Genomic DNA, 23,825 nt, shown 5'->3' on the forward strand with positions numbered 1-23,825 from the left:
ACTATCTGTGTGTGTGTGTGTGTGTGTGTGTGTGTGTGTGTGTGCAGCTCTTTGCTGGAGCAGAAGGAGGACTTACGGAAGAGGCTTTCCTACACAACCCACAAGCTGGAGCTGCTGCAGGGTGAATTCGACTCCACGCGGCAGTATCTGGAGACGGAGCTGCGCAGAGCTCAGGAGGAGCTGGACAAGTTTACTGATAAACTGCGCAGGTGGGCCCCAGATAAGATACATGAAACAGTGAGAGAAGTTCACCAAGGCTGACTGTGGAGGAGGAGCTTGAAGTCTGAGGAAAAAAGTCAGAATTCTGAGGAAAAGTCAGAATTCCGAGGAAAAAAGTCTGAATTTTTAGGAAAAAAAGTCAGAATTTTGAGGAAAAAAGTCAGAATTCAGTTCAGAGATTAAAAAATGTATTATTTATTTACAAGAAAAGTATTTTTTCTCGTGTCCCAAGAGCAAAAGACAAAAGACAACTGTCCAATCAATTAAACGTGAGTGGTTTTTTTAATGTAAAATCTTAATCTGGTATACGACTACTCACTTTAAATAAAAAATAAAGGTAGTTGAGTTAAAGTATGAAAATGGAAATCACCCTGTACTCGTAAATACTGCTGTCAGTATATGTTATATTAGTCCCATAAATCAGAGGAAAGAAAAAAAAGGATCCACATTTAAAAGGCTTTAATGATCTGGGCTGGGTAAAGATTTTGGCAACTTGTAAGAGAAAACTGCCTACAGTACACGTACAGCATATATATATATATATATATATATATATATATATATATAGAGGAGAGCAGATATTTACTGTGGAGGAAAATAGTATTTTTAAAAGTTCACATAATAAATGTGTATACACGTTATAATCATAAAAATCATAATAAATAATAATATGATAATATTATTAATAATAACATTTCCATGATATAATTATATCAATAGAGGGAGGTCAGTGAGAAAAATGAATCTCTCCAAAGGTGCTGTAAACTGTAGATCTGTATTCTGAAGATCGGGCTCGTTTTAATCTGGGATACATTTCCCACTGTTACTCTTCATACACTCATACACTGTGCAGTGTGTGTGTGTGGTTTGTGTTTGTATACGCTGTTATCTGTCAGTGATCAGTGTTGTTTGTTGTGTCGTTCAGAATACAGAGCAGCTACTCAGCACTGCAGAGGATCAACCAGGATCTGGAGGAAAAGATCCATAGGAATGTAAGTGTTTAAGCCTCAGTGTATGTGTGTGTATTTTAAGTTTGCTTGTTTTAAGATTTTATGATGTATACTTCACAATAAAATCATATTTATGGTGCAAATAAATCTATTAATACCAAAAAAATTAGTTAAAAATTAATCTAAAGTCAATAGTACAATCAAGTGTAATAAAAATGCCAAACAAGCTTGTTGGCGATGTTTTTATTATAACTTATTGATTGGGCCACTTGTTATCAGCTGAGCTGGGGGGCCACATTTTGACACCTCTGATCTATAGGAAAGTTTTCACAACAAATGGCCCAAAAAGTTAGAGGTCAGAGCCAGAGAATGAGCGCACTGTTCTGCGATGATAGAAAGGCGACAGTTACTCAAACTAGAACATTCTGAACTGTCAAAAATTGGTGAAAAACAGAAACAACGTGTTTGAAACTTGTCACATTTCATAAACGGCTGATGATACAGATTACATTTTTGGTTTGTGAGCGTCAGGAGGCTTTCAGGAGCTCACACTTTTAAATTTGTGAAAAACAGGTGTGAATTGACATAGAAAATTCTGTCTTCTTCGTCATCATTTAAAAAAAAACCAAAAAAAAAACCCTCCAGAGCTGAGTTTCAACATGGGAGTCAATGGGAGGTTTGGCCAGAACTATCGCCCCCTTTAGCTGATTTTAAAAAAGACCACAAGTCATATGAAAATGAAAACAACACACAGGGTTAGACAACAACCATAGCAACGTTTTTATGTAAAAGTTGTCTGTGTAGGTTGGAAATTGTCGGCAGGAGAAGAGTTTTTTTGTGATTATTTTGCATGGACCTCTGCTAGAGTGTGCCACTCTAACGGGCACAATACACACTCATTATAAAATCTGAAAACAAAACTTAAACTGCAATTGTTTCAAAACCGTAATATGTATCGAAACTCTGATTTAGGTGAAAAACGTCTGAAGTCTAGTGACCCGTTCAAAGTTTCAACCACCTCTCTACGTTAAAGTATGACGACACTGTGAGGCTCCAAAGTGGGCTGGGTTGAAATATTTTTTTTCCCCATTCATGTGTATGTGGAAATTCTTCACAGTACTACTTGACACCAGAGATGAATGCCCAACACGTCGAACCTTGAAAGAGATGGACTCTGGCAGCAGAAGATCACACTCTGTGACAATCCTGCCACTTTTATCAGCTGTGTACCTAATAAAGTCAGCGTGTTTGTGGAAGAGAATTCCACTGCTGGCGGTTTTAGTGCACAGAAGAAAAAGTAGCATGTAAATAAGTCGGTGGGGTTCAGAGATGGTACAGAGCGCGCTCGCTCGCAGAGACAATTTGAATATGAATGCCTCGCTGTTGGTGCCACTGACGTTAATTATGTCTCATTACAATTGGCTGTCCTCCTCCCAATGGCAGAGTGATAGCGCAGCCTTTGTTCCTCGGTGCGCTGCACCTCACTTCATTTGTCAGACATTGCTTGTGCCAGTGGAGAGATACAATTAATCAGACTGCCTGAGAACACAGCATGACCATCAGGGGTCTTTGCTGCTGCTGCTGCTGCTGCTGCAGAACAGACAGAGGAAAGAGAAAGAAAGAAAAGAAAGAAAGAAAGAAAAGTGATAATAATCACAGTGTGAGATACCAGGTACAGATAATAAGGAGATGAAGGTCACTTTTATTAGAATAAAAATGCTCTTTTTAAAAAAACAAAACAAAAAAAATAAATAATGTCCAACAGGTTTGTTTCTTTTGTTTTTCTTGATAAAGCATCCTCATCTGCCGTTATTGATTCCGCTCACATATTCCTTCCCCGAGGGTGAGAGAGGTGCTGAGTCAGTCTCTTTGTCAAGCTTGTTTACTCCAGAGGGGCCACAGACCCATCCGACCCCCTCGGCCCCCTCTCAACGATAGAGAATGTAATTACGAGACAGATAAAAATGGTGATGTACTCGCAGTGTCTGCGCTCTTTTCCAAGGAAGGGGAAAAAGAGTGTGAAGTGAAAAGCACCAAAAAAAAACGTCTGCACACTTCAGGACTTCAGACGCCCCGCGTGTTTCCACGCATCAAAGTTGCAACAGAGGAATGCATTGGCTCTTCGTTGGCATACAGGGACGGAAAAATGAGAGAAAACAGTGACCAATTGTACGCGGCGCTGTCTCACACGTCTGCGTCGCGTCGTGTCGTGCTTGTAGGGAAAACAACAACGATTTTGGAGGCAGCCTGCGTTTAATCTCTGACAAGGTGTGAATGAAACAAAACAAAACCTCCGTTGAATACACATTTGGAGGCTCTCTCTCCCCTGGCACATGACAACAGAATGTAAAACATTACCAACAAGACGTCATCATCAAGTTAAGATGGTGAGGGAAATTATATTTGAAAAGGACAAAGGTCAGTGAACCAAACAAGGAGCCAAACTTGGCTCCAGTGAGCTGGACACACTGGAGTCTAAGTGCTAAAATTTGGAAAAGATCATGCTGACCCTGTACTGGATGGAGCGATGGAGTGGCTTTGGATCAGGGGTGTCCAAACCTTTTTTTTTAACAAGGGCAAGATTTTGATAATGTGGAGATTTCCAGGGGCCAGTGGTCCCTTCAGACCCTTTGTAACAGTAAAAGTTAGAAACTGTCTGATAAGATGAGATAAGATAAGATCGCCTCGTTTCCAAACCTCTTACTTTTCTCACCAGTCCCAGCACCACGACGATGAGAAGCGAGCTTTGAGCCGAGAGATCATCGTCCTCAACAATCGCCTGATGGAGGCCAAGCTCACCATCGAGAAGCTACAAGAGGACAACGTGAGTAAAGTCCTATTTATTTCATTTGAAAGTTGCACACTACCCTAGTTTTTAAGAATTAAAGAAAATTTAAGAAAATTAAATATGTACATGAACCAAAAATAAGACGGAGGATTTTATCTCTGATTGCCCAAGTTGATGACAGTGAAAAAGATGTGATCGTTTAGAGACACTTTGGCTTCTATGCTTCTTTGGAAATGTTTCTTTTCTACGGAAATAATGTATAACGTGGGCACTAATTAATGTTTATATTAAATGTATGTTTCCAAAGTAAGTTGAAGTTGGCGGCAGGAAAAGTCATTCTGTGATTGTGTTGTGTCCTCACAGGATGTGTACAGAAAGGACTGTAACCTTGCTGCTCAGCTTCTGCAGTGCAACAAGTCTCTTTACATGGCCCAGCTCTCTGAGGTGAGTCTTGTACTGTATTGACTTTACTGTGTTATTTGGTTTTTCCATTCAACCGCGGGTCTTATTTTATACCACTTCAGTCCACTGCAGCTCAACTTTTCGAACTCAATTGTTTTGTTGTTGTATTTTTGTCCTCGTATTGCACTCGTGGTTCAAAATAAATCCATATCAATTTGAGGAGAATACATTTCAACCCCTACACCACGACGCTCACATTCAACAAATAAGACCCGTTAGAGCTTTAGGCGCTTCGCCCTGGCATTTGATAGAAACCCAGAGAGTTACCTACAAGTGTGGTGCAGTTGAATATTACAGGTTACAGAGAAATATGGGGTGAAATAGCTGTGGAGGAGAGGAAATGTCAGGTTCTTCAGGTTACGGAGTCCCTTTTTAAGGCCACGACAAACCGAATAGAATCTTTATTTTTAGGTGATCATACATGTATGGGTAGTATTTTTAATTTCCACAGCCATTTTCACACCAGGGCGAAAAATCGATAGATTTGTCTGTAAAGTCACTAAATACTCACACGGCAACAGCATGAAGCGTAAACGTATGCCAACGGGCCATATTTCCCTTTCTTTCCCCGGGCTTTGTCTCCGTCTCTGTTATTATATCTGTAATGTGTACGACGTCTTCCTCTCTGTGTTCGGTGTAGCGTTACAGTGCCACTTACAGCCCTGGCATATGTACTACAGCGTTTTGAGTCTTTTTACGGGGAGCTTTTTTAACACAGCAAAGAAAAAGATTGTTTTCCATCTCGTGCCGTTTCCGTGTGGATGTGGCATTTTATGTCGATATTGAAGTCTTTTTTATATAAAAAAAAAATACAAAACGAGACAAACCACAGCATCACCGTGCTATGCTGCGTTCTCTTGTGAGAGGAGAAGCGTGTGGGTATTGATGAGTGTCGTAACACCAGGCCAGCTTGGCAACACTTCTCCCTGCATCAGCCCTGGGCTTTGTGCCTCCGTCGTGTGGCACGAGCAGATTCTAAAGCCTGCAAGTGTCCACAAGGTTAAAGAATGTCCTGTTTTTTTGTTTTTTTCCTCCCCCCATATCACTGAATGGAAATGTCAATCCAAATTGCATTTGGTTACGTAAGGCAGAATAAGCATGCCCACACACGTTTACTGCACACACAAACACATACACACACAGGCTCTGCACAGTATATATATATATATATATATATATATATATATATATATATGATCTGTTATGGAGTGAAAAACAGTTCAGATCTGCCAAATGTAATGGAGGTCAGAGGCTATATATGCACTTAGTGTACGTCCACGGTTCTGCTGGTCCTGTGGGTGGAAGCTAATCGAAAGCATATTGATGAATGGCGCTGCAGCATTTTTGAGAAATGCAGTGGCTCCTCAGTGCCCACAGTGGCGCTTTAGTCGTTTGTTTTGCTGCAAATCAAACACACACACACACAAACACACAGTGAGTGTACGTGTGTGAAATGATAGAGCTCGGATTTTCTCAATACTACATAAAAAGTCAAATGTGATCTTATTCAAAATGCGCTCAAGTTTGGTCCAAGTGGTAATGTGATGATAAAATGCATTTGCATGCTCTCTCTGTCTCCTCCATCCACAAAGTTATAATTAACTTGCCTCTCATTGCCAATTAGGAACAACTGACTAGATCACCGTTGATGGTGTGCTGCAGTTGGCTTAATGCTTGTTGCTATGGAGAGGCACAGATAGTGGGTATAGGCTTTTTTTATATTGAGGAATTCTCAGAATAGAACAATGTCTTCCTTTTTACCATGGAGGGCAGCTGAGTTCTCCTTCATGTTCACATTCATTTTTCCTCTGAAAACGATGCTCATATTTTGTAAACTGTGGCGACACACATCGATTACTGTAAAACGTGACACACTGACACACATAGAGACAACAAAAGCAGAAGAACCAACACATTAATACGCTGAATGAACAAATACAGGACAAGATAAGATCATCCTTTATCAGTCTCATGATGGGGACATTTACTGAGCTACAGCGCAGACAGCATGATTCTTCGTTTCCGGCACTTACACCAACATTTTAAACACACGTTTTCTCTTCCATGTCTTTACACCTCTTTCCAGCTGCCCGCCGAGTTTCAGGAGCGACTGACCATGCACATGGAGGAGTCTCCCCTCTGTCACACCTACTCCGACTCCGTCCCGGCCTCGCTCATTGCCAAAGTGCTCGAGAAGCCGGACGAGGCCTGCAGCAGCAGCCAGGCCTCGCGTTCTCCGAGCCCCCAAACCCAGGACCATGCGTTTATTTTGGAGAGGTTGGGCCCGGGGCAGCGCCTGGGTCTCCGCGCAGCTTACAAATCTGACCTATACGCCAGTGACACTGCCTTGTACTGTCCTGATGACCGGCACCGCGAGCGGAGGCCCAGCATGGACCTCCACGGTCAGAGACAGTTGGTGTATGGGCCCCAGAACTCTACCGACAGTACCCCAGAGGAGGGGTCAGTTGGGCTGAGGCCCGGCTTCTCCCAGGAACACTTTGCTAAGTTTCCGCCCCCACTGGGTGTGGGCTCCAGCTCCTACTCCAGTTTCAGTGGAGGGGGATCTGAGGACAAAGGCAATGGCCCTCCCAGCAGTGGAGCGTCCTCCCCTCACCATCATTCCCTCTACATGGACTGGAGAGATGAAGGGGAATATGAGCGGAAGAGTGACTCATCCTGGGAGAGGGACAGTCCAAGAGGCTTCGCCAACGCTCATCCCTTCCAACAGACGGAGCTGAGCCACCACCAGAACGGCAGCTCGCCCGTCTACAGCCGCACCATGTCCTCCTGTTTCAGTGAGCCCTACGAGCCGCTCCCCCCCTCTTCTTCGCCAAGTGTTGCCTACGGAGACAGTCGTCGTGGCAGCGCGTTAGCTCCTGAAGAGGAGGAGCTGATTGGTCGATGGAGACAACTCAGCGTGGAGGACTTGGGTGCCCACACCTACCGCAGCCCGGGCCGGGCTTCACCTTACAGCTTCTCAGAGCAGCACTTCTCCGTGCGGCCCGCTAAGATCCGACTCGGACCGCTCTACAGCAGCTTCCAGGAGGGGGCTGACTATTACCATCAAGGAGTGGGTGCCGTGGACTCGGTGTGGGTGGCAGCCAGCTCCAGCCCTGAATGCAGTCCAGGGCTGCGGCAGGCGCACAGCCAAGCCCACCTCTACCGAGGCGAGGACAGCCAGGAGTCAGAGCACAGCCTCTACCACTCAGGGAGCTCCAAGGACAGGGAGGGAAACATGGCAGCTGGTGGCCAGAGCACGGATTATGTAGATCCCAGCCCCAACAGCTCCACTGAGTCTCTCAACCAGAGGTCCATGGAGATGGCTGCAGAGCTGCAGCACTACCAAGTGGAGATGCACAACTTGCCTCCACAGGGGAGCCAGTCTCCGCCACCGGTCCCGCCCCCTCCTCCCCCTCCATACAACCAAAAATTTGGCTCTCTGGGACTTTCCCGGAAGGACAGTCTGACCAAGGCCCAGCTTTATGGAACTCTCCTGAACTGAATGACCTTCCAATCGCGCGTTTGTCCTTGACAGGACGATGGGGTAAGAAGCCCCAGCGCGTCCAGCTGCACCTTCTGTACGCGCGACCGATTTGGCAGGAAATCGTTTGAATAGAAGCCAGAGGTCGAGTCATTCAGCACGACAAACCTGAAACCACAGCTGAGGATTTTAAAGCTTTGAATCTCACCGTTTACACTATTACATTTGTCCGGAGGAAGAAGCAAGAGTTGGAGGTGGAGCTCAGTTTGTACAGTGATGTATTTAAAAATACAAATGTATAAATATATACTTGTAACTACAAATTGAGTGATATATTTTGTATGTGACTGTTAGCGAGAAACACACCCAAAACGATCAAAGTGACGAACCTGGAACTTCTGCATACATTCAAAAACTGCCAATTCTATATTTGAAACCACAGAGAGGTCTACTTATATTATTATATACCGTGAGCGAGAAACGATTAGTTCCAGTCATTATTTTTTAATCGACTGACAGTGTGAGGATTTAAAATGAGAACGCAATAGGAAAAAAAATCACTCAAACGAACAAGAAACATACATTTTGTTTTTCTTCTCTTAATGGAATTTGACAGTGTTGATAGATGTGCTATATTGTTATTGATGGAACGTTTTGAGGTCTGTTTTAACAGTCAGTATTACTTTAATTTTTTGCTCTTCTATTTCCCACCGAGAGGTGGTTTTCCTGCCCCCATTCTACCTCAGACTTGGATGCCCACACCCCATTAAGCCACTGTAACCTTGTTTCTTCGACTACGATGCATGATTATATATATTTTGGTTGTTTTGTTCACCTAATAAAGCACAAACCAGTTCACCATCTGTATTCAACCTTCTTTGGAAACAGTGGTTTTATTAGCATATACAGGACTTTCAGTCATCACAGGGGTTTTATTTTTGTCCTTGAGCGTCTTAACATACTGCTTCATCCTTTTTCCACTGATTTCCCCTCTATATGAGGTCCGACAGGATTTACCTGTGAGACCTAATCCACTGTCCACCTTATTGTTCCTGTTCTTCAGACACAGCAGAGACACTTGAAACACAGCAGGAGAGGAAAACGTGATGAACAACCCCTCTTCTTACTTCCCAACACTGCAGAATATGGACAAATGTAGCACTAACAAACATGCTCTTCACTCTGCCCTGTGGGTTTGCACAGCACGAGGAACAATGTGACTTCCTCTGAGGCAAAAACGTGACCGCTCAGTTTGGCTTTGATGAATATGAGATAAGCACGCTCACTCACTTTCATCATGACGGGTGAGTGTCAATCCTGGTCACTGGCATAAAGGCAAAGTGCTATTTAATCTTCAAAGTATTGAGCAGGAATGGGTAGAGAGTCTGTTGATGTACTACTTACAAGCCTTTAAAAGAAAAAAAAAACAGTTGTATAATGTCTCATGTGCTCTGGCAGTAGCTTTCAAAAATATAACTCTAAGTTAAGGAAATACCATTTTAAAACACTGGAGTAGACCTTGAAGTGCTGTGTGCATGGGTGTGATGAATGATTCTCCTTTTTAGAAAGGGTTTCTAGGAAATCAAAAAGTACGACAATTTAATGCAGATTTGTTTTACAGGCACATTTTTCAATGTTATACAGTCAACTCTTTGCTCTGCAACATTATTACAGCAGATTAGCTCACTGAGACTAAATTAACTGGCACACTATGTCAGCCCGTTAATGAATTTATCGCAAATGGTCTTTTCACAAGTCATCTGAGACTCTGTGGGGCTGCTTAGGTTTTTATTATTTTGTTAAAGAATGCACAATTTCCCAGAAATACTATCCTATCCACAGAACAGGACTGTGCTCAGTTAGTGAGTCCAACCATTCTGCTGCTTACATCCCACAGCTTCTTGGCTGCCTGCTCATCTGTAGCTGTGGCCATCAGCTGCTCCTCCTCGCAGTTAGCGAAACACTTCCCCGACACTCCCTCCACCTCTGGGGAGCAGGCCAGATAGAGCGGAGTCTGGGCTCCCTCAAGCGGACTCTTGAAAAAGACCAGCGAAGCGAGGTGGAACAGCGGCTTTGCCAGAAACGAGATTTGAACATGCCTTCCTAGTTTGGTCCTCACGATGCCTGGGGTGAGAGCGTTGACCGTGACCCCCGTGCCCTCCAGCCGATGAGACAGCTCAAGTGCAAACAGCAGGTTGGCCAGTTTGCTCTGACTGTAGCAGAAGGCCTTGTCGTAGTTGTTTTCACTGTTCAGGTCATCAAAGTTAACGTGGCCGTACTTGTACAGCTTAGAAGAGACCACAATGACGCGGCTGGGGGCAGAAGATTTCAGGAGGTCCAGCAGGAGGTGAGTGAGGAGGAAGTGACCCAGGTGATTCACACCAAGCTGCATCTCAAAGCCGTCCTCCGTCTTCATGTAGGGACACTGGTAGACGCCTGCGTTGTTGATGAGCACGTCGATCTTGGACTCCTCCTAATGGGACAGAAATGTAAAACACGTCGGCCAGGAGGACGCAGGAATAGACTCAATCCTGGATTAAAGGGTTTTAGGGTTTATATCACAAAAAAAGAAGGAGGTGATCTGTCTACAAGCCAAGTGACACACACACACAATATAGTCATCATTTTTCTTTTTCTTTCTAAACTGTATGCATATGAAACACTATAACACATTATGAAAGTACCAATAAATGATCCCAGGATCTTGTGGTTGTCATTTGATTTAATACTGGTGTCTTACAGAGACACCCAGTGGTTGTGAGAGGAATTGCTCTCAAAACATTTATTATGCAAACAGTGGCATGAGTGCTTGTGTAGTTTGGTGTTGTGAACACAAAACTAGGTTAAACGACAATTAAATAGATTAATTAAAAAAATATATGCTTCTTAATTATCGAATACCTATAAATAAATATAGGTAACTCACCTCATTAATTTCCTCACAAAACTTTCGGACAGATGTGAGAGAAGCCAGGTCCAAGTTTTTGATGACCACCTCTCCCTGCTCTGCTCCCGCTTGCTTCCTAATGTCCTCGGCTGCCTCCTCAGCGCTCCGCTGGTCCCGACAAGCCATGATGACCCGGGCTTGAAGCTTCACCAGCTCCGTGGCCACGGCCTTCCCTATACCGCTGTTAGCCCCGGTCACGATCACCGTCTTTCCCCGCATAGTGTCGGCTGCATAGCGGAGCATTTTCCCTGCTTTCTGCGCAGGAAACAAACAGCGCATAAGGATGAGGGCGCCACCGCCGGCAACAGCAGCAACAAGCACCGCGGTAAGCATGAAGCAGGGACCGGTGACAGGTCAGCGGAAACCGTTGTTAGGTCAGCGGCGGGGACGAGCAGAACGAGTGGTTCGATTTAGCCTAGTGACAACAACATTACCCCGGAAATGATTATCTCACAACTTAGAACATATTTTTAAAATTACTTTTATTTAAATACTCCGAGCAAACTATTATTAATATTATTAATTCACTATTTATCATAAGCGAAGCATGCTCAATCAATGCTTGTGGCTAACTGAGGTAGCCTTTTTGTCAACTACTTCCGGTTCGTTTTGGTAACCAAACCACATCACATAATATATTAATTCTAGCACTAGTTTGACGCGTTTTTAAACATAAACCGCATTTGTGTGTGTTTATTGTTCAATGTTGAAGGGATCGGCATGGTTCGGCTTACTACAAAGTAGTTAATATTAGTGTAGTCCATCGATAAGATTTAAATGTATGCTTTTGCCAAGTTGCACGTATCAGTCACTAGGTGGAGCTATACGAATACAAATGGAATTTAAAAATAATAAATATGGATAAAATAATTAGAAAATGAACGAATGAATGAATGAACAAGTACATATTGTTAGCTATTCAATATACTGATTTATAATCACTTAATTTGTGTGTACTCGTGCAACATAGAGTCAGGACAATACTTTAATTCAGTATCTGAGTTGTGGATTAAGTTCTGTATGACTATAAATGTTACTGTTAGTAATAGCGCATATTAATAGTGCATATCTTTTTTTATTTCATCCTATTAATCCACATTTTGCAAGATAATAATACAGCAATAATAATGCAATATCATGTTCCTTTATCCCCATTTATCTGTGTCTATTTTGAGTGTATAAACATGAGAATTCCTAATATTTTAGTGTCAGCCAGTGATTCTTAAAATTATACTTAGCCTTTTCATTGTTCAATTGTCTTAAGTTGCTTCCCATACGGTGCAATGGAACAGAGCTTCACCAAGTCTTGGAAACAGTTAATTTACTTCACTTCCTCTTTGCCCTCAGTGTCTCTGTTGGGTAATACCTCCCGTTTATTTCAGAATTGGCTTTAGTTCCCGTTCTCGGCTGAGACACAGTGTTACAGTGGAAGGTACAGTCTGTCTTAACAACAATGTAAAGGCTACTCTTATTCTTTTGTCTTAACGGCTCTTGATATCTTAATGTATATTGTATGAGCTGAACGTTAAGAGATCAAGGACATGTATCCATTTCTATTCCCATGTGTTTTGGTCTTATTCATCTCCATTTGTAAAGGTAAGGTGCATTTTTTATATTCTTCTTGTCCATGAGAAATGTACATTAATTACTCTAGAGGGATTATGTGTTCTGTTGTGGTGGGATTCAGGTTTTTTAAAGACAGTGATTGCAGATGTTGAAGTTCTGGGAAATGCTTGTTTTGTTTTGGTTTCACAACACAATGTTCACTATGGTGAATATGATCTTTTGTGGATGGTATTTAAATGTAATGTATAAAAGCCAATTAATCTGTACTTCTTTTGTAGTAATGATGAATTGGTCATTCAGTTCAGGAGAGTTCCATAATGCTGAACATACAAATTATGTATGTTCAATAATACAAACTTTAAAATAACCAGAAACTGTACTTATGTAGGTAATGGCTTTAAATATTGCAGCATATCTTGTCTATGTTTATGTCACAAAAGCATCAAGTGGTGATTTTTTTTTGTATTTTTTGTCCACCTGTCATATTACTGTTCTTAGTATGTAAAATAATATATTATTAGCATTATTATATTATTAAATGCTTATTTATTAGTGTGTATAAGAAAATCCTATTAAATTAAATTAAATTAAATTAAATTAAATTAAATTAAATTAAATTAAATTAAATTAAATTAAATTAAAGTGAAAAGACAGGCCACACGGTGGTATAGTGGTTAGCACTCTCGCCTTGCAGCGAGAAGACCCGGGTTCGAGCCCCGGTTGGAACAAGGGCCTTTCTGCATGGAGTTTGCATGTTCTCCCCGTGTGTGCGTGGGTTCTCTCCGGGTTCTCCGGCTTCCTCCCACAGTCCAAAAACATGCAATGTGGGGATTAGGTAAATTGGACACTCTAAATTGACCGTAGGAGTGAGTGTGAGAGTGAATGGTTGTTTGTCTCTAGTTGTGTGTGGCCCTGTGATGGACTGGCGAACTGTCCAGGGTGTACCCCGCCTATCGCCCGATGTAGCTGAGATTGGCACAGCACCCCCCGCGACCCTCTGGTGGAGGATAAAGCGGTTAGATGATGACTGACTGACTGACTAAAGTGAAAAGACATGTGCAAGACTGCAGCACAATGGTTGTACTTATTTAAATGCCATCAGTTCTACATGCTATATGCAAAACATTTAGCCTGTATCACTAATATAATCTGTGCAATAATCCAATTTTAATTTTTACTTTCTATCATGAACATTGCACGTTGTATATACTTGAATATAAAACATGTTAATGTCATATCTTTATTTTATTTTATTTTGTCTATCCTTTTTTGAGTGAATTCCCACAATGAAGTTAAATCTCTACTCAAGTACTGTTAATTCCTTTTCAAATCACTGGCAAATATCCATAATGTCCTTATTCAACATTATGCCCTTGTAAGGATGTGGCACCTGTGCATGTAAACATGATACTGTGGAGTAAAACTAGTTGGATTTGGAGAGAAACAATGAACGTCCGTCTCTAAGACTGAACTATAGTGATGACTTTGTAGTGCAAGCATGCTCCATATATGGTCTGATGGAAAGACATTTTCTCTAATGGGCTCCTCATGCTGTTAGGGAGCTGTATAAAATCTCTGGTGGCAGCTAATGTTCTTCTGATGAAACTGTATCGTCTTCCGATGGTGGTTTAAAATCGAAAAAGCTTTCTACCTGCCAGCGTTTGTGAAGCAGCAACAGAACATTAAAGTTTGTTTGATTGAAATGTTGCCATGTTTTGGCCACTCGGGATGTTTGAGTGCACGATATGAGGGAGATAACACCAGTGCAGCATCACTGTAACCATTCTGTGTTCATTAGCTCAGGTCTCAAACTTACGGCTTGCGGGCCACATGCGCCCCTCCATTCGATTTCAGGTTGTCCGCCACTCCTTATTAAGTTATAATAGAGTTATTTCAGTGTATTTTTTTTTCCAAGTAATAGATTCAATTTTGTATCATAAATACATTTTTATTGTGGGCTATATATCGTTCTGAATCAACACTGCACTTAGTCTTTATTAGTGCAGTATAATAAATTAATGTGAAAGTGAACAGTGAACAATTATTTAATTAACATATTGTATAGTTGAATTATAGAAAAGAACTCCTGGAGTTTAACCTTCTTTCTTTGTCATTTCTTTTTCCTGAAGAGCAACATGAATGTCATTGCCATCTTTTGTTAATGTAATACACTTCTTTAAGAAAAATATGGATGCTAGTTTTTGTTTGATGTGGATTATTTATTACTATATAATATAATACAATATAATACAATATAATATAATAGAATATAATATGATATGATATGATATGATATGATATAATATAATATAATATAATATAATACAATATAATATAATACAATATAATAATTTTTGCTGGCACATTAATGGCACATTTTTGAACTGTTGATTAACATTGAAATGTCCCGCAGGCCAACTGTGGAGCAGCTGCAACGTTGTGCCCAAAGATCAGTACATCGAAGTGGGCTCAAACACCACGGTCTTCTGCCAGACGTCGTGTGTCGGCGGCAGAATCTTCTGGATGCTGAACAACATACGCGTCAATGAAAGTCTGCCAAACACCGTCAACACCTCGCACGCAGTGCTGTCGCTGAGGAACTTCACCCTACACAGCGCAACACTGCAGTGCCACAGTGCCGACACTCAGCAAATCCTCGGAGGCACCATCATCAAAACCTACTGTAAGAAGTATTTTTTTTTATTATTTATTGTCTGACGTTCTGGCTTCTGTGGTGAAATAAATAAAGATTCTTCTTTATTTTACAGCAAAACCCAGCCAAATACAGTGCATCTTGCATTACGTCAATCAGTCAAAGGAAGGTATACCGCAGCTGTTCACCTGCAACTGGGAGCACCAGAATAATTCTCCACTCATGATAAACTACACTGTGCTGTGAGTGGTTACATATCTGCTTTATTTGTGTATGGATTACCTTAGTGCAATTACCGTGGGAAAAGTACACACATGCCTATATGGACATCCTGGGGGTGTGTTATAGGCTTTAAAAAATGTGTTTTTTGTCTTCTTTTTTGTTGCTTTTTTAGTCGTGATATAAAGTGGTGATAATTGTGCAGAAGTCACAAAATAGAGCATGTTTTTCTTTTCTTCTCGTTCCTAAAAACGAGCCAAGTGAACTTTGAACTGTGGCGTGTTTCCCAAATTTCCCAAATTCAATCTGATTTTAAACATTTTTAGATGCTTTGAAAAACATGCAGGACAGTGGCTCCCCTGGACCAGGAGTGAGAAACCCTGATGTAGTTGGTGAAAGATTGCCTAGGTTGTGCTGAATAAAAGGATATAAGACACTCTATATTGCACATGTGTATATACTGTACATTTAAACATAGTAATGGGAAAAAAGCAGCCAAAATGCTCTGTGTTCTAAGAGTTAATATAACATGTATATCTCTCTTTTAGTGTCTCTTCATCAAGTGTGTCCCAGAGGGAAATCTGCCATAACGCACGTGTCCATACATGTACGTCCAGAGATATACATTTATCAGGTGCAATATCTCTAATGAGGAACATTAGTGTCACAGTGAGAGCTAAAACTGCAGTGTGGGAAGCTGACTCCGACCCGTATGAGTTTCATCCCTATAGAATATGTGAGTAACAAAGTAACACAATATTATAATTCATTCTTTCACATTTTCTCGTTTTTTTTTTTTTTAACATGCCGTCCGCGATTTTCGTCCCTCAGTGAAAATGATCCCTCCAAAGTTAAACGTCACGGTCAGGTCTGATCATCTGCTGATCGAGTGGAGAAGGTCGCTCTCCTCGAGACGCTGTCACTGTCAAGTCAAATACAACCAGGTACAGTATGTTGTTCTGTGATCAAACGCATGGATTCTCATCTTTTGTTATGACGGTAAATACTGAGACTATTTCTTCTTTGTTTGTTTGTCTTTTCTTTTCAATGTCTAGATTGTTAGTAGCAGAACTCCAGAGGTAAGAGGCACATTTCCCCCGCTGCTTTTGTCACAGATTTACCAAAGTACTTCTGCATTAAACCTTTTTAAAAAATAATGAGACTTATTTGGTGAGGTCTCCTTACATTAGCCAGAACTTTCCCAACACTCTTCAAAGCCATATCAATCCATATTTCTGTTCAAGATGACAAACTATTTCATTTTGCTCGCCTTTTAGTGACATCTAATAAAGTAAAACTTTAATTTTCTCTACTTTAACCCCTGGAGAGAATATGGTACTATTATTTAGCCAGAGCTTTTGTTTTTTAGTTTTAATTTATTGTGTGTGTTTGCGAGTAATGGATGGATGCACAACACAGGCAAACAAGACAACAATGATGTCACACTGTGTCCCGACAACATCAAACTAGGTCATTTGTTACTGTCTTTGAATGAGAGACCCCAGTTGCAGAAATGACATACTGTACTGTGCATTTAAAATGTAGCTGTTAAAATAGAGGTCATGGTTTCATGTGAAATAAAAACAAAACAAAAGCAGTTTACTTAACAAAGTTTGAAATACAGACTTACTGTTGCAGTAAAGTCTTTTTCCAACGGAAATGTTCCTTTTCTTTTCTGTCTTTTTAGTTTGTGCTTAATGAGACGCTGAGCCCTAAAAAGAACGGGAAAGTGTTTGTAAAAGTGGAATCCTGCGGTCACTACAAGGTTTCAGTGCGCTGCGCTCTAGACGGCGCCCCCTGGAGCGACTGGAGCCAAGAGAGGACGGTTCTGACTGGACTTAATAGTAAGAACCTAAAACTGCAAACATAATTCATTACAATTAAAATGGGGACACAGGGGACTATAAAGGTTCCACACTGGAGCTTTAAATTCTTTTAATATGTATATCATTCAATTGTCATTTTTTAAAAACCATGTTATGAAACTTTTTTGTGTCATGTCTACAGCAATAACAATAATAATAATAATGATGTGTTTGAACATGTTTCAACAGAGACTGATGTCGAGCTAAACCTGTGGAGGAAGCTCACCAAGCCTGGAACAAATGGAGTCAGGAAAGTTCATGTCATGTGGACGGTAAGTAAAGTGCAACAGTTTACATTGCAGCGGCGTAAAAACATGGTAATATTATGGCACTATTTTTGTTATAAGGCGGTAGTGTTATGGTGATGCCATCTTATTTATAAGGTCATTTCCATACTGTGGTAATATTGAGACAAGATTACAGTATAACACAATGATTTACATAGGAATATGCAGGTAACAGCTTCATAATGAGAATTATAGAGCATTTCATTTGTAGAAGCAAACACTGCTTCTTTTACGCATAATAGCACTTCTGTCATACGTGTTTCCCAGTAAATCACTTTATTCATAAACATGTTGCTATCCGCTGTTTCTGTACAGTGAGAAATGTAATTTTATTGTCATTTCTTCTAATTAATAAAAATTTTACAACCCAGCAATACCCCTCCTTAATATGAAGTGCTTCATATCTACACAGGGGATTCCTTCAACGTGCCCGGGCACATTTATGTACATTATAAAGCAGATCCCGTACAACGACACAGTGAGCGGAGTCAGTTTTGCAGAAACGTCCTGCAGCGATTCACGGCGTTGCGATGTTGACGTGAACCGAGACGCAAACAGGATAAATCTCACTGTCTTCTTTAATGAAGCTGTGCTGGTCGAGGACTCTGTTTATGTTCCAGCTGCTGCAGGAGAAAGTGAGTTTTAATGTTTTAGCAAATTATTGAACAGTGCTTTCCCTCCCTCCTCATACTGATGTTCTTGATCTGATGTCACTTGGCAGGCCTCTCTGAAGTTACTGAAATCCAGACTTCGGCCATCGGAGGTGTTATTGTGGTCAGCTGGAAAGCTCCTGTCCAGCCTGTCCGAGGTTACATGATCGACTGGACCCACAACGGAAATCAATATTATTGGATGGAAACTGAATACACCAACATGACACTTTCTGGTAAGTCAACAGACAGTGTTGTGCGTGACAACATCCGTACAGTCATTCCCATCACTCATCATTCATGGATCACCAGCTCAATTAGTGAGTTATCTTTCATCGTCCAGGCGTGGCAAAGGCTACGCTGTAATGCATTTAGGTAGAAATGATTGTGTCATCATTTAAAGACTTTTCAAGAACTATGACTCACTTTCCTCAGTGATGAGAGAACGGTTGCTTTCCTGCTCCAGACTTAATTCAAATGACTCATATTTTCATATCTTTTCACTTTTTTTTCTCCATTTATTTCACAACTTTTATACACTGCTTTCCAGACTTCCAGGTATTTCAGGTTAGACAAGCGGTTGGCAAGTACTTTTGGCCAATATTTTTCTCAGGTATTCAATTCTGGGCCGAAACATCATATCTTAATCAGGCAAACCTGCCTTCTTCTCTATACCATCCTTAAAAAAGTCACTTGAATTTGCCACAGACTGTTACTTGTGTCTTCAGACTGCCCTTCGACTCAGTTCCTCGTTTTTTCAGAATAAAAGGCTCTGAATTCTGCGTGAAAAAAGCAACCTGAATCTGATTTTTGGAATTCATCTACGGGCCACTGGTTTAGACCAAAGTGGTGGCTAAAACAGGCTAAACAGGACCAGTAGTAGACAAAGAATTGATAACGATTTTGAGTGATTATGGACATAATATATAACATTTCTGTATACAATACCAAAATCTGATATAGGCAACGTTATGTATTTGTTGAGTAGTGTACGCTGTAGGCTGAAACCTTTCCAACCCTCCATAGAAAACATATTTTAATTCAAGGTTATATCTGTTGTAAGATCTGGGACAAATTCACCATGAAACATTAGAGTGTTTTTAATTTAATCGTGTGCATCCTTCACTAATGGATCACGATGACTCACATACTCAAAGCTTAGGGGAACCAAGTGAGTCAACAACTAATCACTTTTCATTGTAACAGATTTCCACTTGCCTTCTTTCTTTTCTCTTTTTTTCTGCAGGCCTCCTTGAAAAGAAAAAATACAGTGTCACGGTGACTCCCCTCTTTCCCGACAAGACGGGTCATGGCTCAGAAGCTCTTCCCATCTGCTCCTCAGTAGGAGGTACACCATTCTTCAAGGTTCCATTCAGGTTGAGTCATGTTTTTTGCCAAGTTCTAATTCACATAAACGCGGTCTCGACAGATCCAGATAACGTCACCATCGTCGCTGTTCACGCTTACGACAAAAGTGCTAACGTGAAATGGAGCACCAAATCGCAGGAGGAATGCAGTGGCGCCATTATCAACTACACAATCTTCTATAGTTCTCAGGAAGGACCAAGTCTCAGTAAGTCCACCACAGACGTGTGTTACGTTTGCAAATGTGCCATTTTTAATTTCTTTTTTTCTTCTAGATTTCACTGTCGATGGCAAACAGCAGGGTGCGTTTCTGAAAGATCTGAGACCGGACGTACAGTATAGTGTTTATGTGAGGGCCACAGCTTTGAGTGGAACCTCAGAAAGCAGCGAGAGGCTCTTTAAAACCAAGAAATTCGGTAAGTGCTCTGTCAGGAGTGGGAAAGATTTAGTTTTTAAGCTCCGATGTTACCCACCTTTTTTACTGCCTCTCCAACAAAACGTCACACGCTTGTCTTGTCTGATCTCATCTTAATATTATCTTTTTACTCACTTCAATAATAATTATCATGAAAACATGTCAGGTTTCTAAAAAAGACAGTGAGTGAGGCATGTTCTATAATAGATCCGTTTCTATAATAGATCCGAGGCTCAGCACCGTACTCAGCGTGTCCGGAAGCATCATTATCATTCTTGTGCTGTCGCTCGGATTGTGCTGCACTATTCAGTAGGTTTCACTGTCTGTATCACGAACGCTAACACTTACACTCCTATTTATACACCTATAATCCTGAATCACGGTTATTATTAATCTGCTGTTAATCTGCAGGTGGAAGAAATTCAAGGAGAAGCTGGTGCCCAACCCAGGCCACAGCTCTCTGGCCCTGTGGCCATCAGCAGGTCATCAGAAGGTGAATACAGTGAAGAAGAAATGAGGAATAATGACCTACAGCTGTATCTATAAGTGGTTGTAAGAGTTAAAAGATACAATTTGACCTCATTTTTTGGTCAGGGATGAAAAAAGTAGGTGTTTCTTTATTCACTTGGTCATGAAAAAGTACAAATAGACTGGAGTCATTCTGGGACACAGCTTTCTGAGGAGATTTTGATGAGATATATCAAGTTATAAGTGAACATTTTAAGATTTTGAGCAATATGCACATTTCATCACGGGCAAAGAGCAGTATTTCACTGATCTCCAATACTTTGGAATACACAATAAGAACTGTACAACTAAAAAAATAATATCAACACACACACTTGTACAACTCGGACAGTTGTTATTGCGTGGTCCTGTTAAAACACGCAGCCTTGCTTTAAACTGTATTTACCAACATTCAGATTAAAAGCAGGGTTCCTAAAGGTCCTTTTGAAAAAATAGATCATTTCAAGGCCCTTGAAAGTTCTTGAAAAGTGCCCTTGATGCTTGAGGTACGTAGACTAGGCCAACACAGAACAAGATTCTAGTACTAATTACTGGAGGTGTTGTGGACACTGTGCATGAGTGGTAAGCAATTGGTGGCCCGTGGGCAAAAACTGGCACGCCGGCATCAGTATCTGCCCCGGCAGATGTTTAAACAAATCTGTTCTTAAATGATTTGCTTATCTTTACAAAAAACAAAAATTTCATATTGAGTTTTTTGGTCTTGGTAATAAGCTGGTGATTAAAGACAAGGTCCACATTATTGTTAGCTTAAGGCAGCAGGCTTTTTGATGCTGACTGAAGACGTTTTAAGGCACTTTTGCCTGATGACGATGACAATGTTTTGGCCCAAATAATCAATTGCTTACAAAAAAATCGGCCCTCGACCACATTTACTTGCTGTCCACTGTCTCTCCTACAAGTTGCCCTACCAACTTAAGCTGTGTCAGCACATTCAGTCCTTGACTTTGAGGGAATCTGTCCTGGAAAGGCATTAAAAAAGCCCTTCACTGCCAGAAGTAGTACTTTTTGTCAAAGATTTAAATATATTTAGATATGACATTAAAAAAAATAACTTTAATAACTTTGTCTCTATGGTCTCTGTCTTGTGTGCGAATGTCCACAGGGGACGGTCCCCTTCCAGGCTTTCAGCGATCCGTCTGCAAGCTTCTGTGACAGGGTTTACACCGAGGAAATGCAGATAATGCCCAGCCCTCCACCAGGGACAGGATGTCACGACGACCGGGCCAGCGAGCAGACCGAGGAACACACTGACCCAGCCACAGTTCTCGCACCAGATGCACAGAATGGTGGACCAGCTGAACCTGTGAAAACACAGCATCTGTGCCCTGAGGAATCCACAGAGTTACTGTCTTCAGAGGACAACACTTCCAGTCCATATCGAAGTCAGAGCACCAGGGAATCTCCTGCCCCGAGGACAAGTAAACAATGTAAGCTCGTTCCAGTGAAACAGGAAGACAAACTGGCACCGGTGACTGTGTATGTCACTCTGGAAATGTATGAACAAGACCAGGGTCGGTGATGGAAACCTGCCAGGTTTCTTGTATCTTTTGCTGATCTGTAGTACAAATGGATTAACATGTAGCATGTAAATGTGTGTAGAAATGTGTGCCTCCATGTTCTCTTCCTTTCCTTCATCTAACACTATACATACTGTATATGTACATAACAAATTTATTAGACCACCTGTCTTTCAAAAACTAAAGATGTTATTGCTATTTATTTGGCAAATCACAAACTGAATTCACCTTCTTACACACAAATTAGAGCCAGTTCACTGGGCTTCTTCTCTGAGAAGTCAGAAACCAATCATTCAATCACTAAAACAAATTTTCCTGTTAAGCAGTGCAAGTAAATAACTATAATTTGACAAGAAATAATCACATGCTTTACAAACAGTACATTTGAAAATCCACGGATAATGATAATAAATATATTTCAGCATTAAAAAAACATCATTTCAGTTGAATAGCTTCTACATACGGGTGTGTTAATCATTACAGTAACATTTAGGGCAGCTCTGGCTTTGGGTGGTGGTCTAATAAATTGGTTAAGCACTGCATGTGATGTAAAAAAAAAACAACCTTGTATATGCTATTTACATAATATAACGTGCACTTCTTATTGTGGTGATAAAAAAAAAGTTTTTATTTTTGTACAGAAAAATCACACAGGTGCCAACATTGTGCATCAGAGGCTGTGTACAGTTTGTATTATACTTTATACCTCCACTTTATGTTGTTTATGATATAACATACAAATGTAAATAGAGGAAAAGATATTTCATTGTCAACACATTAGCTATGTATTATAATAATATTCTCCCTTTGTTTCCTGTTTGTAGTAAAGTCGTTCAAATGTTCAAAAAGTATTGTTCTTCTTTTACAACATAAATTCAACTTAAATCAGGTTGCTAGGATTTTCTTACAAAACAAAACTGTACCATATCATTACCATGTACACTCATCACCTCCCCTTCCTCTTCTCTATATCTTGGAATTATAGTATTTGTAAGCATTTCCTTAAACTGTACAATAGTTCTGCTTCCTTTTGATTTTTCATTATCCAAACTGTTCCACACAATGAAATGCACATGCTCTCCAAATTAGTATGGACATAGCCTTTCTTTAAATGATATTTTTCTCTTAAATTATACCATACATTTTAATGCGATTTGAGCCATTTTAAACTCAACCAAATCGATAATCTTCAGGAATAGAATGTTTGTGTGTTCCCTGTACCCAACATGATGTACAATTCTAAGTGCTTCCTTTTTGGCGTATGCATAAGTCTGTCTAACAATACACCTATCATAGTTATGATAATCACCAAAGGTACAAAGGTCAACAGTGGCCTTTAAAGATAATATCAAAGGTCATCACAGGTCCACAATACCACAGAACAAGTGAGAGCACAACATAGAATTGGTCTACTTGCACACTCTATGGTCCAGAATATGTTCAACACAGCAATGCATAATGACAATGAATTTACTTCTAACAACTTTACAAAATAAAACATTCAGTTTACTTTGTAAAACAAGGGAGGTTGTGAATCTAAAATTTGCCCTCCACAGCAATAGTATGTGTCTACAATGCACCCATAGGTGGCAGTATGAGACAGGAAGTCGTCTGTTCTACAGAGATTGGCCACCAGAAGAAGAAGACTAAACACATATTCTAAGCTAACTAGCTAGCATGACTGATGTGGATTACACGAAAACAGGCTGAAAAGACGACACCATTTGTGGAACGCTGATATGCCGACAGTCGTAGTAACGTATGTTTCGTGCACTCGCCTGTTGGCCCGTCACAGGCTTGTCCGGACCTGATTTCATTGGATGATTTGCATGTATTAGTCGCTGAGGGCCCCGAGTCCGCGGTGTTTAAGGGAACAACGATCGGGGATTGCAGCGGTCTCACGGAGGGAACAT

General features: G+C 40.8%; 4 protein-coding genes across 8 annotated transcripts in view; 3 read left to right on the forward strand and 1 right to left on the reverse strand.

Moving 5' to 3' along the window:
• Nucleotides 1–8,758, forward strand: part of si:dkey-174m14.3 (uncharacterized protein LOC563117 homolog) — a 30,189-nt gene extending 21,431 nt beyond the window's left edge. For all 5 annotated transcript variants that reach the window (XM_044049048.1, XM_044049045.1, XM_044049046.1 and 2 more), the window contains 5 exons: nt 48–209; nt 1,145–1,211; nt 3,886–3,993; nt 4,321–4,401; nt 6,506–8,758. In XM_044049048.1, the coding sequence (XP_043904983.1) occupies nt 48–209; nt 1,145–1,211; nt 3,886–3,993; nt 4,321–4,401; nt 6,506–7,921 (1,834 nt within the window). In that variant the 3' untranslated portion in view covers nt 7,922–8,758. The remainder of the gene's footprint in view (nt 1–47; nt 210–1,144; nt 1,212–3,885; nt 3,994–4,320; nt 4,402–6,505) is intronic.
• A 5-nt stretch (nt 8,759–8,763) lies between these two features.
• On the reverse strand, nt 8,764–11,290 carry LOC122784017 (retinol dehydrogenase 14-like). The gene is made up of 2 exons (XM_044049050.1): nt 10,827–11,290; nt 8,764–10,373 (listed from the first exon to the last, which is right to left on the reverse strand). The coding sequence occupies exons 1-2, from the start codon at nt 11,178–11,180 to the stop codon at nt 9,756–9,758; spliced, it is 972 nt and encodes a 323-aa protein (XP_043904985.1). The 5' UTR covers nt 11,181–11,290; the 3' UTR covers nt 8,764–9,755.
• Nucleotides 11,291–12,252: 962 nt separating this feature from the next.
• On the forward strand, nt 12,253–22,997 carry LOC122783699 (interleukin-6 receptor subunit beta-like). Its single transcript, XM_044048495.1, has 16 exons — nt 12,253–12,443; nt 14,827–15,096; nt 15,182–15,308; nt 15,834–16,021; nt 16,117–16,229; nt 16,341–16,364; nt 16,973–17,129; nt 17,340–17,422; nt 17,850–18,072; nt 18,159–18,323; nt 19,334–19,435; nt 19,517–19,660; nt 19,728–19,868; nt 20,092–20,176; nt 20,279–20,360; nt 21,498–22,997. The coding sequence occupies exons 1-16, from the start codon at nt 12,389–12,391 to the stop codon at nt 21,912–21,914; spliced, it is 2,376 nt and encodes a 791-aa protein (XP_043904430.1). The 5' UTR covers nt 12,253–12,388; the 3' UTR covers nt 21,915–22,997.
• Nucleotides 22,998–23,534: 537 nt separating this feature from the next.
• The window catches only part of rngtt (RNA guanylyltransferase and 5'-phosphatase), a 77,133-nt gene continuing 76,842 nt past the window's right edge, over nt 23,535–23,825 (forward strand). Inside the window, exon 1 of the mRNA XM_044049036.1 lies at nt 23,535–23,825. This exon is cut by the window's right edge and continues 119 nt beyond it. The gene's annotated coding sequence lies outside the window, so the exon portion shown is untranslated.

The sequence above is a fragment of the Solea senegalensis genome, linkage group LG17, assembly GCF_019176455.1.
Source record: "Solea senegalensis isolate Sse05_10M linkage group LG17, IFAPA_SoseM_1, whole genome shotgun sequence".
Taxonomy (NCBI): domain Eukaryota; kingdom Metazoa; phylum Chordata; class Actinopteri; order Pleuronectiformes; family Soleidae; genus Solea; species Solea senegalensis.

Bases quoted from the DNA above. Each gene is read 5' to 3' on its own strand.
- LOC122784017 (XM_044049050.1), bottom strand. From the start codon at position 11,180: ATGCTTACCGCGGTGCTTGTTGCTGCTGTTGCCGGCGGTGGCGCCCTC. The intron at 10,374-10,826 runs GTGAGTTACCTA...CTGTCCCATTAG, and splicing joins TTTGTGAGGAAATTAATGAG to GAGGAGTCCAAGATCGACGT.
- LOC122783699 (XM_044048495.1), top strand. From the start codon at position 12,389: ATGTATCCATTTCTATTCCCATGTGTTTTGGTCTTATTCATCTCCATT. The intron at 19,661-19,727 runs GTAAGTCCACCA...TTTTTCTTCTAG, and splicing joins TCAGGAAGGACCAAGTCTCA to ATTTCACTGTCGATGGCAAA. The intron at 19,869-20,091 runs GTAAGTGCTCTG...TTTCTATAATAG, and splicing joins CTTTAAAACCAAGAAATTCG to ATCCGAGGCTCAGCACCGTA.